The 14,652-nt window shown below is 62.6% G+C and overlaps 1 protein-coding gene across 3 annotated transcripts; it reads left to right on the plus strand.

Annotated features, from left to right (window-relative positions):
* The first annotated feature begins 513 nt into the window (after positions 1-513).
* XYLT2 (xylosyltransferase 2) lies at positions 514-12,571 on the plus strand. Of its 3 annotated transcripts, none has more exons than XM_086473469.1 (11): positions 514-669; positions 6,272-6,740; positions 7,266-7,441; positions 7,792-7,994; positions 8,407-8,487; positions 8,650-8,866; positions 9,268-9,444; positions 10,368-10,630; positions 10,740-10,935; positions 11,419-11,752; positions 12,084-12,571. In XM_086473469.1, exons 1-11 carry the CDS (start codon positions 514-516, stop codon positions 12,407-12,409), a joined length of 2,598 nt encoding a protein of 865 aa, XP_086329595.1. In that variant the 3' UTR covers positions 12,410-12,571. The 3 variants fall into 3 exon arrangements, with proteins under 3 accessions (XP_086329595.1, XP_086329597.1, XP_086329596.1); XM_086473471.1 differs by having other exon boundaries at positions 11,419-11,690; positions 12,082-12,571; XM_086473470.1 differs by having other exon boundaries at positions 514-648; positions 6,269-6,740.
* The last annotated feature ends 2,081 nt before the right edge of the window (positions 12,572-14,652 follow it).

Genomic DNA, 14,652 nt, shown 5'->3' on the forward strand with positions numbered 1-14,652 from the left:
ACCCCCGTGCACACACGCATGCATGCACGCAGCCGCACGCACGCCCTGGCACACACACGCACGAGCATGCACACACACATGCACACCCCCGTGCACACACGCACGCACACACGCGCGCCCTCGTGCACACACGCATGAGCACGCACACACATGCACACACACGCATGCACACACGCACGCCCTGGCGCACACACGCACGAGCACGCACACACACATGCACACCCCCGTGCACACACGCACGCACGCACGCAGCCGCACGCACGCCCTGGTGCACACACGCACGCGCACACACACGCATGAACACACGCACACGTACGCACACACACGCACGCGCCCGCCCCGGTGCACGCGCACACGCGCACATCCCGACCCCCCCCCCCCCCGGCCCCGCTGCGCGCGCCCCCGGCTCCGCCCCCGCTTCACACCCCACACCCACCCCCCCCCCGGCGGCGCGTGCGCGCGGGAGGCGCGCGCCGGCGCAGCCCGCCCTGCCGCGGCGGAGCGGCCGTGACGATGGTGGCGAGCGGGCGGGCGCGGAAGCTGGCGCGGCGGTACCGGCTGGCGGTGGCCACGGCCCTCGCCATCCTCCTGCTCCAGGGGCTCGTCCTCTGGACCTCCGCCGGCCTCGACGAGGAGGGACCGGCCGAGGTGCGCCGCGGGGAGGCCGGAGCGGCGGCCGCGGGGCCTGCCGGCGAGGGCCGAGGGGGCGGTGAGGGGACGGGGGAGCGATGAGGGGGGTCGGGGGGCGCTAAAGGCCGTGGGGGAGCGGTGAGAGGGGTCGGGGGGCGATAAAGGCCGTGGGGGAGCGATGAGGGGGGTAGGGGGGGTGGGTGATAAAGCGGCTGAGGGCGACGGGGAGGCCGGGAGGGGTGGTGAGGGGCTTGAGGGGGGCAGGAGGGCTGGGGAGGTCGGGGGGGGGGGGGTGCGTGCTGGGAGGTGGCTGTTGTGGTGAGGGGAGTCTCTTGGGGGCGGGGGGAGCAGTGTCCGGGGGGACTGTGTGTTCCCTTGCTCTGCAGCTGGAAGGGGACACGAAGGGGGTGTGTGTCCCCCTGCCCCCGGGTGTCTCCGTGAGGCTGGCAAGGCCCTGTGCCACTGTGGTGTCCCAGGGGTGGGTGGGGGTCCCGCAGGCCCCAGGCTGCTGTGGGGCGGGCGGCAGGCCGTGGCCTGTGAGGGGGCTCCGGCTGCAGCAGTGCAGGGTCACGGCACCTGAGAAGGCGATCTTGTGGCCCAAGGGGGGTCGGTTGGGGTCTGGCCTGGGGTGGGGGGCGTGGGAGGCTTGACAGGGGTCTTGCACTTCTCTGTGGCTTGGGAGACGCTGTGGAAAGCAGGGGTTGGTGACACCCAATCCAGAAAATACTAAAACATACAGTAATTCAGAGAGCTGGGGAGAGCATGTACAGCAGCTCAGGAAGTTTGTGGCGGCTCCTGTTTAAGGGATATCCCTGTGAAGGGGGTACAAGGACCTTTTGCAGTCATCTGATGTCTTTATAGCAGAACACTGTCCAAGGCAAGAGGCATCACCTGTTTTTCATGCGTGGGGAAACTGAGGCATGGGCTGGCAAAGGTGTTTGCCCAAGGTCAGACACAGAGCAGCTATCGAGGAGGACCCAGGCCTCTGGAGCACATTGCTGCCACCTTCAAAGCAAGCTCCTGATCTCTGGGTTGCTTATTTGAATTTATTTATTTGTTGTGAGGTGCCTGGGCTGCATCCAGGCCTGCTGCAGCTGGGTTGACCAGTGGCTGAAGCTGGTCTCTCCAAGAGCGTTGGGGACAGGCTGAGAGTCCCTGTATGGGCTTCCTTGGTGAATGTCTGTGTGGCACTGGAGCACCTCATCTTGGACAGGACCCTCAAGCTCCAGGGCGTGTTACAGCCTCTCCACGGGCTGCTGGCAAGCCCCAGGGCAATGGTGGAGCCATTTGGCAGGGTCAGGGTCAGCGTGCAGCCAGAGCTGGGAGCTGTGCTGGGGCAGGCATGGCGTGAGTGTGGTAGCCGTGGAAGAGCAAAGCCAGTGGCCATGAGGTGAGAGGTGGGGATCTCTGGAGGGGTGAGAGCTTCCCCTCCCCGTCATGGTGTGCCTCCCTGGTGTGGAGGGTGACCCCATAGTCAACAGGTCTTTTCACAGGACTAGAAAGTTTTCCCTGAGAGCAAAGAGGTGTGGAGGGGAACTGGGCAGCCCCTTGCCGGAGGAAGGTCTCTAACACGACCACGTGCTCAGCGGATGTAATTCCCAACCCCAGGCCTCCTCTTAGGCTGTTGGGAATGGCCACGAGCACCCTCATGTGCTGCCATATGCCCACCACCAAAACAGAACCAGGGAATAAATGCAGCAAGGAGAGGGGACACAGAGTTGCCTGCAATTCAGAGGCGCTGGGAGTGTGAGAGCAGACCGATCTGGCAGCTGGGGGTGCCCAGCTGCCCCTTCCCTTTTCCCATGACCTTGATCAAATCACTTCACCGGTCCCAGCTTCCCCTTCCCTCTGCACCATCCTGCTCTGCTTGTCCACTTTTCTCTGCTCCTGCCCTGCACAGCCTCCAGGGTTGGCTTGTTCTGCCTTGGTCCTTGCCTCGTTTCCCCATGTCTCTTCCCAGAACTGAGCTGGGCAGCTCACAGATTTGACCATGGGTCATCCCACCTGGAGAGGGGATGGTTCACCACCAGCAGCCCTGACTCCAGGGCCTGGGAATGGACAAGCCTCTTCAGAGAAGGCGAGAACCATCCTGAACTTTACAGACAGCCCAAACCCATTAACAAGCTGGGAAAAGTCCAATTAACTTTTATTATAAGATGGCAATGCTCTTGATTTCTGTGGCCTCCTGCAGCTTCTGATTTTGGCCAGACCTGGAGGAGCCGCCGTTCCCCTGGGCATTGCTGGTTATGCTGGAGGAACCCTCCCAGGAGAGCCTGACCTTGCAGCCATGGAAGGATTTGGGGAACCTTGGGATCTCTTAATTGCCAGAGTAAATGGCTCCTTCCCACTAATGGACACAGCTCTAAACCTGGCTTGTCCCCGCCGCGAGTGGGCCGTGAGTCGCTGTAGAGAGAGGAGGGGAGACTTGACTCCTGCAAACGCCGTGGAGCATCTGAAGTCGGGCACGCTTGTCTGCCCCTCCAGACCCGCGCCTTCGGCAGGGGGACCTGTGCCCTGGGCTGGCAGCTGCCCGGCTGTTCCCAAAAGGGCTGCTCTGATCTCTGCCCGTGCCAGCCCTTTTCTCTGCCCTGCTCGGTTCATCAAAGCCTGCTGGTTTCCTTCCCTTCGTAGGGGAGGGAAGAGCTTCCCCTCCTTGACAGGCTCCATCCCCCGTGGCTCCCCGGTGTGAGCTGAGCAGAGGCTGAGTAAGGATCTTTGCCCTTCATTGGGGCAGGTTGTAAACCCATCTCGCACCAGCAGCACCCGCTGCTTGCTGCCCTGTAACGGGCTTCAGCCACATTGGAGCCACCAGGCCAGCCCTCCCTGAGAAGGTCATGCTGCTTGGATCGTGTCACTTCTGTTCCCAAGCCCAGTTTCAGGGTCCTGCAGGCTCCCTTTATTCACGAAGCAGATGCTTTGTGGCGTGCAGACCAGCAGAAGCGGGATCAGTCTCCATCCGTTCAGGTCAACACTGAGTTTCCTGCCTCCAGGAAGCCAAATTATCTTTTTCTGCTGGGATCAAACACCACAATCCCTGTCCAGACTGACCAATGGGACAGGAAATTCCCAGCCCTTCGCTGACAGCATCCCTGTCTGCACGCAAGGGTGGGAGCCCAAGGGACCGGAGCGATCCTGCCTCTGTTGTGGTGACACCAACAGCTCCTGAGCAAGCACCAGAGCTTCCTGGAGCTCTTGGTCCTCGGTGGAACTGACACCCAGAAAATGCAAACCGCAAAGTGTCCTCATGGGTGGAGAAGAGGATCTGTCACTTGGGAGAGGTGTTTTAGCCCAGTCATGTCTCTTCCCCGACTTCACCTCCTGTCTTCCTCCTTCCAGGCAGGAGGTGGCACCTCTCTGGGGCCTGTGTGTTGGTGTCCTCCATGTGCTGTGAAACATCTTTTCTTTCAGCTTTGCTGAGATTCCTCAATTGTTTTGTTACCCCCAGAGGGCTCGTTTTTAGGGGGCCGTCTCCAGCCATTTTAATTGTGAGGCTTAAGGCTCTGCTGCTGCAATTGGCAGTCAAGCATCCGGATTCCTCTGGTGACTTTGGAACATTTTGGCTCCGTTTTTCCCTGATGAGTGCTCGTATGCAGCAGACGCTAGAGTCAGTCAGCCAGAGGGGGAGTCCTGCAGGACCCCAGGTGCTCTTAGCTCTGCTCTTCGCAATGGCAGAGCTTGGAGATGTTGGCTGGGGACCTGCGCTGGGGTTAGGGTGCGGGCAGATACCTGACCCATGGCGCTGTGGGGCTGGCAGTGTCACATCGGGGGAGGCAGGACAGGAGAGTTGACCTCTGGCTGGCGCCTGGAGCCATCTGTGTGTGTTGGGAGGAGGGGAAGGGGGAGCATCACCCAAAGTCCCGCACACAAGTCTTAAATACAGCGGAGCCACGTGGCCGGAGCCGTTCCCTGCCAGGCTGGGGTGGAGGGATCCCTCTGCTGTGGTGCAGTAATTAGAAGCCGTTGAGTTCGTTAACTGGCAGCTCCGGAAAGGCTGGCGATGCTTCTAAGGACTTCCCTACTGAGGAGGGCAGCCGGGCGTACTCGTGAGCTGGGAACAGGCTCCTTCCAGGGGGACAAGCAGGACTGTGACCGAGGGGGGCTGTCCCCAGAGCCAGGCGTGTTGGGGAGCAGAGGGTGTGAGCAGGGCTGGCGGGTCTGGTGCTGCGGGAGTGGGACTGAGCCCGTGGAAGAGACCTGTTCCTGGCTCCCCACTCCGGTGGTGCTCGGTGGAGAGAACAGGTTTATAACTCTCGAACAGATGGTCCTGCGTGGTGACTAATGGATGGTTTTCCGCCTGTCTCGGGCCGCCTGTGACGCCTGTCTGGGTGGAACGGGGCTCAACTGATCCTCACTGACGCCAGCCCTGTGGAGGTTAAGTGGTGGCTTGGCCCCTTCCTGGGTAGCCATGGTTTGCAGGCTGTGCCACCCCAACATGGGTAGTTCAGGGACACCAGAGCAGGCAGATCTTGCCACATTCTTTCCAGCCTTTGCATGATGGGGTTTCTCCTGGCCGTGACCTTCCCAGCAGCCACGTCCATGGGGAAGCTTGTGCAGGGGGCTGATTCCGTCCCGCTGTCCTTGTGAGCCATCTGCCTGTCCTTGGGAGATGCCGCTGCCCAGGAGTAGCCCCCGATGCCCCTCGCTGCCTCCCGCAGTGCCTGGAGCAGCGGCTCTGGGCAGGCAGGGTTTTGAGGGCGTTGTGAGAGAGAGTCCTGGCTGGAGCAGGCAGCTGCTTCGCTGCCTTTCAGCGAATGCTTTCCCATGAGCATGGCTCTCACAGGTATCCAAACTTCCCAACTCTCTGCTCTCCCCAAGGCTGACTCGGTTCTGCTCATCAGCCAGCCTGGCAGAGGTAACGAAGCGTAATTAACGGCTCCCTTTACACATCCGCTTGGCTCGGCAGGAGGGTTTGTTAAAGGGATTGCTAGAGAAGCTGGCAGTCGCAGCACCTGCTCCAGCCCAGTGTGGGAAGCCAGGGCCCCGGGAAGGGAGCGTGGGCAGGGCATCATTCAATGCCTGCAGTGCTTTTAGCCCCAGAGAGCCCAGCTGTAGCCACCTGGGACCGTGGCTCCCAGACGGATCTGCTGGGCTTGGACTCACAGTGTGATCATGGCAGGGGTGAGCTGATCCATTTGCCTCCCAGTAGAATAACTTCTGCCAGCCAGAGCAGCCCTGTGCTCATCTCCTCCATCCAGGGATGCTCTTGCCCACACAGGACTCCGGAGGGTGGCTGGTGCAGATACAACCGACCTTGGCCATTTAGTCTTGCAGCAAGCCCAGCAACAGAGAGCAAGACCTTCTTTGTGTTTCTGGGGTGCTGTGATGAGGGGGTCTGCAAATCGAGGTCTCTCTTGCTGGCATATAGGGGGCTGTCCCCATGAGGGGGGGCATAGGACCATGCAGGGAGGTGCTGGGGGTTCTTAACCTGGCATTTTAGGTGGTGGAGGGGTGGTGTAACGTTCTTTGCTGCACAGTGGCTGCTCAGATTGCCTGCCGTGTTGCAGCACTGAGCTCCATGGGCGCTGGGAGCACTGAGCTCTGGGAACAGGGATGCTCTGGGAAGTGTGTTGGCAGAGCCAGAGGGGAGCAGGCCCGCGTTAACGCTCTCTGTCCTCTCTTCTGCATCCACCTGGAACAGGAGCGGCAGAAAAAAGCCAAGTTGCCCGAGAGCAGCGATGGCTCCAAGGACTCGGACAGCTCTGCCGGGCGCCGGGGCAGCGCCAGCCGGAAGCACGGGCGCTGGCGGGGACGGCTGGACAGCCCCGGGGCGCTGGTGTCGAAGGTGGTGAGAGCCGTCACGGCCAGACACAAACCAGGATGGAGGCTGCCGGCCGTGCCAGACTCCTCCAGTCAGAGGAACCTGACGGAGCTGCGTGGGGAGGCCCAGCTGGCCATCTTCCAGCAGGGCGACACGGGCAGCGTGGAGGGGGCTCCCCAGCCCACTGAGAACAGCTTCACCCCCAAGTGCGAAATCACGGGCAAAGATGCCCTCTCGGCGCTGGCCCGGGCCAGCAGCAAGCAGTGCCAACAGGAGATCGCCAACGTGGTGTGCCTGCACCGGGCCGGCAGCCTCATGCCCCAGTCTGTGCCTCGCCACTGCCAGCTCTCAGGTGAGTCCTGCTGAGGGGCTCCTAGTTGCCTTGGGCATCAGGAATATCCCAGCCAGGCGCGTGGGCCACCTTCCTGATGTCACCAAACTGTCCCACCTGGCAAAAGGCGGCCTCAATCTGCCGCGGATCCCCAGATTACTGCTGCCTTTGTAATCCAATCAAAGCTGTGCCAGCCTCCTTAAGCTGGGCTATTCATCCTGACCTGCAGTGCCTGCAGAGCTCAGAGCCAGGCCCAGCTGCACCTTCTCTTCTGAAGGACCTCCCCGCCTCCCCCAGCGTGGCCCTGTCAATTTAACGCAAGGGGCTGCCTGTGCCACTGTGCCCTGGCGTTGCAGCCAGTTGGGCTGCACTGATGGGGTTTGTCCGAGGCTGAGCTCTTCCCTGCTGTCCCCCACCTTGCTCGGGTCTCCCTGGTTTGTCAGGAGCTCTGGGTGGCGGGTGCCAGTAGTTTGTCAGGAGCTCTGGGTGGCGGGTGCCGAGATGGGGAGGGGCAGCTGACAGCCGTCTCCCTCCCCCTCCCGCTAGGCAAGGTCAGCCCTGTCATCCAGTGGGACGAGAGCCGGCTGCAGCAGGTGCCCCCCAGCCAGCCCGTGCGCATCGCCTACATGCTGGTTGTGCACGGCAGGGCCATTCGCCAGCTGAAGCGGCTCATCAAGGCCGTGTACCACCAGCAGCACTTCTTCTACATCCACGTCGACAAGGTGTGTGGCAGAGGTGAGGGGAGCCGGGGGGGGGGGGGTTTGCTAAGAGGGCCCAGAGCAGTCACTGGGACAGGCTGCAGAGCTGAGGCACAAGTGGGTCGTGAGTAGAAGCGGCTGGGTAAGGTTTGTCCTTGGTGCTGGTGGAGCTGTGACCCTCCCGTGCCGATTTCTGCAACCCCAAGGAAGCGGGATCTGTCGGGGGACTATCGGGACTGCCCGGAGCAGTCTTGTCTCGCTGCTTCCCTCCTCGTGGAGGCTGCTGCGAGGGCTGACCGCTGGGCTGGCAGCAAGGAGGGCCGGGCCCTGGGAAGATGAGCTCCCTGCTGAGCGTGAGCCCTGTTCCCTGGCAGCGCTCTAACTACCTCCATCGCGAGGCGGTGGAGCTGGCCCGGCACTACCCCAACATCCGTGTGACGCCCTGGCGCATGGTGACCATCTGGGGAGGTGCCAGCCTGCTGAAGATGTACCTGCGGAGCATGAAGGACCTGCTGGAGCTGGCCGAGTGGCCCTGGGACTTCTTCATCAACCTGAGCGCCACTGACTACCCCACCAGGTGAGGACCTTGCTGGGGCAGGGGAGGATGACGGGAGGCGCTCGGGCTGCGTGATGCTGCAGCAGCCTTGGGAGGGGCAGGGAGGAGCAGAGGGAAGATGCGGTTGGAGATTGCACCCACGTGCTGGTGATGGTGCTCCAGGGCCAGGCTGGTCCCGTCTCTGCAGAGGAACCCAGCCAGTACCTCGGAGGCTGTTTTTTTCCTGCAGTCTGGGTGTTGCAGGGGAACATGCATGTGAGGCGCCAGACAGCAGAGAGGCCATGTCTGTGTCTCCCCAGCGATGGGACGAGGTTTTGAGTCAGCACCCGCTGAGCAGCTTTAAGCTCCTTGTGTGTGATGGCTCTTGCAGGATGAATGTTTACTGGGCTGCTTTACCCCGGGGGCCATTAATGCTTTCTAATTTGCACCTCAGGACCAACGAGGAGCTGGTGATGTTCCTATCCAAGTACCGAGATAAGAACTTCCTGAAGTCCCATGGCCGAGACAACGCCAGGTAATCCCAGCTAGGGGCAGAGCTGAGCTGGAGAAACAGAAAAAGGAAGGATTTCAGAACAGGACTGAAACAGTTGGGGGGCAGGGCGGGATGTTCTGGATATAGCTGCACCCAGCAAAGGGCGTGACACTCCTAACCCCTCATCCTTGTCCCCGTGCCCAGGTTTATCAAGAAGCAGGGCCTGGACCGCCTGTTCCACGAGTGCGACTCCCACATGTGGCGGCTGGGCGAGCGCCACATCCCCGAGGGCATCGTGGTGGACGGCGGCTCCGACTGGTTCTCGCTGACGCGCAGCTTCGTGGAGTACGTGGTCTATGCCGACGACCAACTGGTGTCCCAGTTGCGCCAGTTCTACACCTACACGCTCCTGCCAGCCGAGGTGGGTGCTGGCTGCGGGGCACGGGCTGGATTTTCCTTCCACTGTACTGTCTTTGTCCCACTTCATCCCCGCGCTGGGTCGCTGCAAGGGACATTGCTTGTTCTGCTCAGGCAGCTTTGTGCCTCCCCTTTGTCCGGACACAGGGATGAAAAGAGGGGAGAGAGGAGCAGATGGGGCAAGTGTCATGTTTATATTCAGCCCTGCTTTAGCTCCAGACGCCCCTCTGGCCTGGTGTGGGTGCGCAGCCCGTTTCCCTGTGCTGGGAGCAGGGCTGGGTTTCTGTTCAGGAGCTGTCAAGGTCCGTCCTGTTTCTCTGCAAGTGAGGGGGGGGGGGGGTGTCTCCGTTAGCCACCCATCCTCCGTCCTCACTGTGTGCCCTCTCCCTTCTCCGCCGCGCACAGTCCTTCTTCCACACGGTGCTGGAGAACAGTCACGCCTGCGAGACGCTGGTCGATAACAACCTCCGAGTGACCAACTGGAACCGGAAGCTGGGCTGTAAGTGCCAATATAAACACATAGTCGACTGGTGTGGGTGCTCCCCAAATGACTTCAAACCCCAGGACTTCCTCCGGCTACAGGTGAAAAAGATCCTCCTTTCCCCTCCCACTCTCTCCCCTCCTCCCTGTCTCTCTCCTCTCCGAGCTCCCCTGCGGGCACACCCCTGGGTGCAGTGCCAGCTGCTGTGCATGCCCCTGCGAGCCTCACCCCAGCCCCGCCGGGGGCAGGAGCAGGATCGGCTCCCCAGCTGCTGTGGGGCTCGGCACAGACGTGTCTGTAAACACTTGGGCAGCGGGGTTGCACTGACTGTCCTGCCCAGCAGCCAGGTTTTGGCTTGCGATGCTGCTCCTCTTCCCACACTTTCTCTCCTGTTTTCCTCCTCTTTCCCTGCAGGCCTATCACTTGGGGCAGATACCTTTTTGGTAAAGCCGCTTCAGAGGGCTGACCTCTTCAGCAGGACTAAATGCCTTGGGACAAACAGTCTCCCATGCTCTCGGTGTGGCGGGATGTAGGCCCATCCCTCCACAGGGAGGTTTGGGGGAGATAGACCCAGCCCTGAAAAGCGAAGTTAGCAGATTTTTAAGCAGTCCTGGGCTTTTACAGTGCGGGGCCCTGATCCTGCAAGCTGTGCCACGTGGCCGGGCCTTGCGGGGGGGCTCTGGCAGCAGCTCTGCAGGGTGGGGGCTCATCTGAACAGAGACTGCAGCGAAGGAGCTAGAGGGCACATGGTTGCTTCTGAGCACAGGAAGGGGGAGGCAGTGGGAGAGATGGGAACCCATCTGCATTACCGGTAAGGCTACTGTCTGCTCCCAGTGATCCTATCAGAGAGGGTCCCACCTAGAGGCTGGCTGTGCTTCGCTGCTCCTTAGCCTGTGCCCTCAAAGGGGGCAGGGTGGGTCCTGCCATGTTCCTTCCCGGTCTGTCCCCCTCCCAGCTGCCCCGCTCGGGTGGGAGGGCAGAGTGGGTGTAGCCAACACCGTTGGAAATGCCTGTGCTCTTCCAGCAACTCTCCAGACCCACCTTCTTTGCCCGCAAGTTTGAGTCGACGGTGAATCAGGAGGTGCTGGAGATCCTGGACACGCACCTCTACGGCAGCTATCCCCCCAGCACGCCGGCCCTGAAGGCGTACTGGGAGAACGTCTACGACCGTGTCGACGGGCTCAGCGGCCTCAGTGATGTCACCCTCACCTTCTACACGGCCTTCTCCAGGCTGGGGCTCCGCAAAGCCGCGGCCACACCGGCAGCAAAGGCCAGCCAGCTCTGCAGGTGGGGTGTTTGCTGCGGGCTCGAGCCAGGCTCTGAGTGGTGGCCTGCCTCTCATGCTGGGGGGATGCTGCTGCTCGGATGTGTAACCTCCCTGTCTCTCTCTCTCCAGATTTGAACCACGGGGCTTCCCATCCAGCGTTCACTTATATTTCTATGACGACCGTTTCCAGGGTTACCTGGTGATGCAGGAAGTGCAGAATTTGGCAACTGGGCAGGCAGAGTCCCTGGAGGTGTGGATGATGCCCCAAGGAGCTCTGAAGCTGGCGGGTCATGGAGGGCAGGCAAACCGCTTACAAAACCTTGAGGTAAATGGGGACAAGTTTCCCTCACAGCGCCCACTTCCCTTCCTGGCTTTCCTACCCTGTTGCCCTTGGTCCCCTTCCTGACCTGCACGCTGCGGGGACAGAGGGACACGGTGCTGCTGTCGCGTCTGAGAACAAACCTTAGTCCAGGAGTTTGGCTTCTGGGTGGGGTGTGGAGCTGGTTGGTGGGGAAAAGGCCTGAAAAGGATCTTTCAGCAGGGAGCTGAAGCTGTGGTGCCCGGTGCCTGCAGCTGGATTAGGCATCACACAGCTGGATTAGGCATCACACAGCTGGATTAGGCATCACACAGCTGGATTAGCGCCGGCGTGGTGCAGGCAGCCAGGAGAGCTGTGGAGCGTGGGGTGTGCGCTGCCTTGGGCTCCAAAGTTTATGCCTTCCCTGTTTTGGGGAGCTGAAATACAAAACCTGAGACGCCAGCGTCTTCCTGCCCAGCGTCCCACTGCTTGTGCCTTCTGTCCCTCCAGGTGGGCACAGAGTGGGACCCCAAGGAAAGACTCTTCCGCAATTTTGGAGGCTTGATGGGGCCTTTTGACGAGCCGGTGGCCATGCAGAAGTGGTCGCGGGGCCCCAACCTGACAGCCACGGTGGTGTGGATCGACCCCACCTACGTCATTGCTGCCTCCTACGACATCTCGGTGGATGCTGAGGCAGAGTTCACCCAGTACAAGCCCCCCCTCAATCGGCCCCTGCGCCCCGGCGTCTGGACCATCCGCCTCCTCCAGTTCTGGGAGCCCCTGGGGGAGAACCAGTTCCTGGTGGTGCCCCAGACCTTCAACCGCAAGCAGCCTCTCAGGAAAGGTGAGGGTGCTCTGGAGTTTGGGGCTGGGTGGGAGGGTCTCCCGGCGGGCAATCCAAGGTGCTTCCCCCCGGTGCTGGCCTCTCTGGGCTGCAGCTGATGGCAAGGCAGGAGCCGTCCTTCCTGCTGGTGTCCCCTTGCCCACCCGAGTCCCCCAAACCAGGCTCCTGGGCAGCTGTTTGCAGGTCAGTTAGACCCATCCCGCAGCAGCGCCCCTCTCCTCGGGCTGGAGGTCAGCTGGGGTTGCAAAGGGGGTGCTGAGCCCCGTCAGGAGGGTGCAGGGATGTGTCTGCGCTGCTGATCCCCTCTCCCTTCTCTCCCTGTCCTGCCCAGACGACAGCACCTGGCTGCACGGCGGGCCCCCGCGCAACGAGTACATGGAGCAGAGCTTCCAGGGCCTGGGGGGGATCCTCAACCTGCCGCGCTCCGAGGAGGCAGAGGAGGACGCGGGGCGGAAGGCGCAGCTGACGGGCCAGGAGCTGGAGGACTGGGCGGACGGCGCCATCAGCGCCTTCTGGTCCGTGGCGGAGGTCTGCGTCAGCGGCTCCTCCTCCGCCTGCGCCTCCCTGGAGACCTGCAGCGAAACCTCCTGGAGCTCCCTCTCCCCGGACCCCAAATCAGAACTGGGGCCCGTCAAACCTGACGGGCGGCTGAGGTAGCAGGAGCAGCCGCGGGGGGCAGCAGCCTTGGGAGCGAGGAGCACCCTCCGTCCCTGGCAGGGGGGGTGTCTCCGGACTGCATCGCCCCGTGCCATTTGCACCATAGTCACTTGAGGAAGAGAGTGGGAACCTCGGGGCAGGAGAAAACGTTCTCCTGTGGGGTATTTTGGGCGGAGGGGGAGGTGTGAGGTTGGTCTTACCCACCTGCCCCGGGAACGGGCGCTCGCTGGCCAGGGAGAGCGTGCCGGGGTGCCCATCGCCGCGGGGGTGCGGCCGGCGCTCGCGGCTGGGAAGTGCTGTGCATTTGTTACTCCAGGCCTTGGAGCCTGGGGAAGGGGTGATGGGGGAGGGAGGGAAGGCTGGTGGATGGGCAGGCTCTGGACCAGCTCAGCACCCTTCTCAGCCCCGGGCTGGATCTCTGCGGGGTCAGGCCCTGTGCTGCTGGCTGCCCCCCTGGGAGGGCTGGTGAGGGACTCTAGGGACAGGCAGAAGCAGAATGGGTCGAACCGTGCCGGGTGCACAGAGCTGCTGCTGGCCCAGGGCTTGCATCTTATCCCCTCCACCCCAGCCCTTTAGTTTGTATTTTTATAAATATATATATAGAAATATATATGATGCAAAGTGCAATAGAGACAAGACCCCGCGTTGGCCGGGAAGTCGTTGTGTCTCCATCTCCCCTCAGACTGTAACATACCTTGTTCTCCTGGGTGTCCTGGTGCTACCAGGACAGGGTGCTGGGTCGTTTACATATTTTTTTTTTTTAATTATTATTTTTATTATTGTTTTGCTGTTTCCCCATTTCCTGCTGGGGGCTGCTGCCCCTCGGGCAGGGTTGGTGGTGGGGTTCTGCCTGCCCTGCGAGGCAGCCGCCCGACTGTGCCAAATGTTTGGAGCTGCTGACGTGTCTTGTGTGATAGCGAGCGGGGGAGACCCCACCACCCCCGTCTCAGCTTCAGCAAAGGGTCACCTCGATCCCCTGCCAAAATGCCATCCACGGGGCTGCCGTCCTGCTGCGGCGGCAGCTGGCCGTGCCCGGAGGGCTGCCCTGTGCCATGGCCCCTTGGCCCAACCTGTTCCTTTCTCCTGGGTCGGCAGAAGCTCTCGGCATCTGCTGTGCTTCCCTGGCCAAAAAGCAAAGAGGCGAGACAAGGTCCGGCTGATTACTCCTTCCCCCTCCTCTGGGGAAGGGGTGCAGCGGAGCATCCCCCCTTCCCCACCACCCTCCCACCTCGGCACGCAGGGGGAGAGGGGGCCGTGCAGGGCCTGGCCCTGCCGCAGGGGAGGACGCCAAAAACTCTTCTGTCAGAAGCATTATGTAAAGTTGTCTTAAATATGCAACGTCACCACAAATATATCTATATCTCTACGGTTCAGTGTGTCGGGTGTTTGCAGCGTGTGCTGGAAGGGACGAGGGGCCCGGGGAGCTGTCACCTCCGCCTGCCACCCTGGTGAGGGTGTAAATCCGTGCTGGGCACCGGGGGTCGGGGCGCTGGGGCGGGGGGTGGGACGTGCGGCTCAACACCGAGCGGTTGGGTTCGCTCGGCCCGTGGCCAGAGCTGGGGGCTGGAGCCCGGTTAGACCCGTGTTTCCACCCGCCGGGGCCGGCTGGCTCTCCGGGCGGGGGCCGGCCCCGGCAGCAGGCGCCCTGCAGGCATGGCCTGGCCAGGCTGCTCAGCGCTTACGTTGCGCTTTCGTTAAGATGTTAATTAGCTGATGAACGGGCCCCTCCCGGTGCCTGCGGGGCTGGAGCAGAGGGCGAGGGCTGGGAGCCTCCCGCAGCCCGGTCCTGCTTTCCCTCCCCAGGAGCGGGGCAGCGCTGGGGCCGTTCCTTGCCCGCTGACCCGGGGCCGGGCAGCCACACCCTGGAGCTCCGGTGAGCGCGGCACGGGGCCGCCTGGGGCTGGGGCAGCCGCGGCCGAGCCCGGCCGTGCCTCCGCCGGTCCCCGGAGCGGGGGGACGGGGAGCGCTCGCCCGGACCGAGGCCGCCTTCGCAGCGCGGCCGAGCCCGCCCGCCCCGGGGCCGGGCCCGCCCCGCCGCGTCGCCACGGCAACCGCCGGTACCGCGTTCCAGCCTGCGACCAATGGGGGTCGGCGGGGGGCGATGTTGTGGCCAATGGGAGACCGGCGGGGCGGGGCCGCTGGGATCGCGCCGTGCGTCCGGCCCCGCCCATCCCGGCCCCGCCCCGCCCCGCCCGGCCGGTGGGCGCGGGCAGCGGGCCGGGGCTGCCGGCGGCAGCGGGGGG

The sequence above is a fragment of the Leptosomus discolor genome, chromosome 15 (genome assembly GCF_034619465.1).
Source record: "Leptosomus discolor isolate bLepDis1 chromosome 15, bLepDis1.hap2, whole genome shotgun sequence".
Classification (NCBI taxonomy): domain Eukaryota; kingdom Metazoa; phylum Chordata; class Aves; order Leptosomiformes; family Leptosomidae; genus Leptosomus; species Leptosomus discolor.

Excerpts from the sequence above, each read along its gene's own strand:
- XYLT2 (XM_086473469.1), top strand. The coding sequence starts at position 514 with ATGGTGGCGAGCGGGCGGGCGCGGAAGCTGGCGCGGCGGTACCGGCTG. Across the intron at positions 7,442-7,791 it reads TCTACATCCACGTCGACAAG|CGCTCTAACTACCTCCATCG; the intron begins GTGTGTGGCAGA and ends GTTCCCTGGCAG. Across the intron at positions 8,488-8,649 it reads CATGGCCGAGACAACGCCAG|GTTTATCAAGAAGCAGGGCC; the intron begins GTAATCCCAGCT and ends CCCCGTGCCCAG.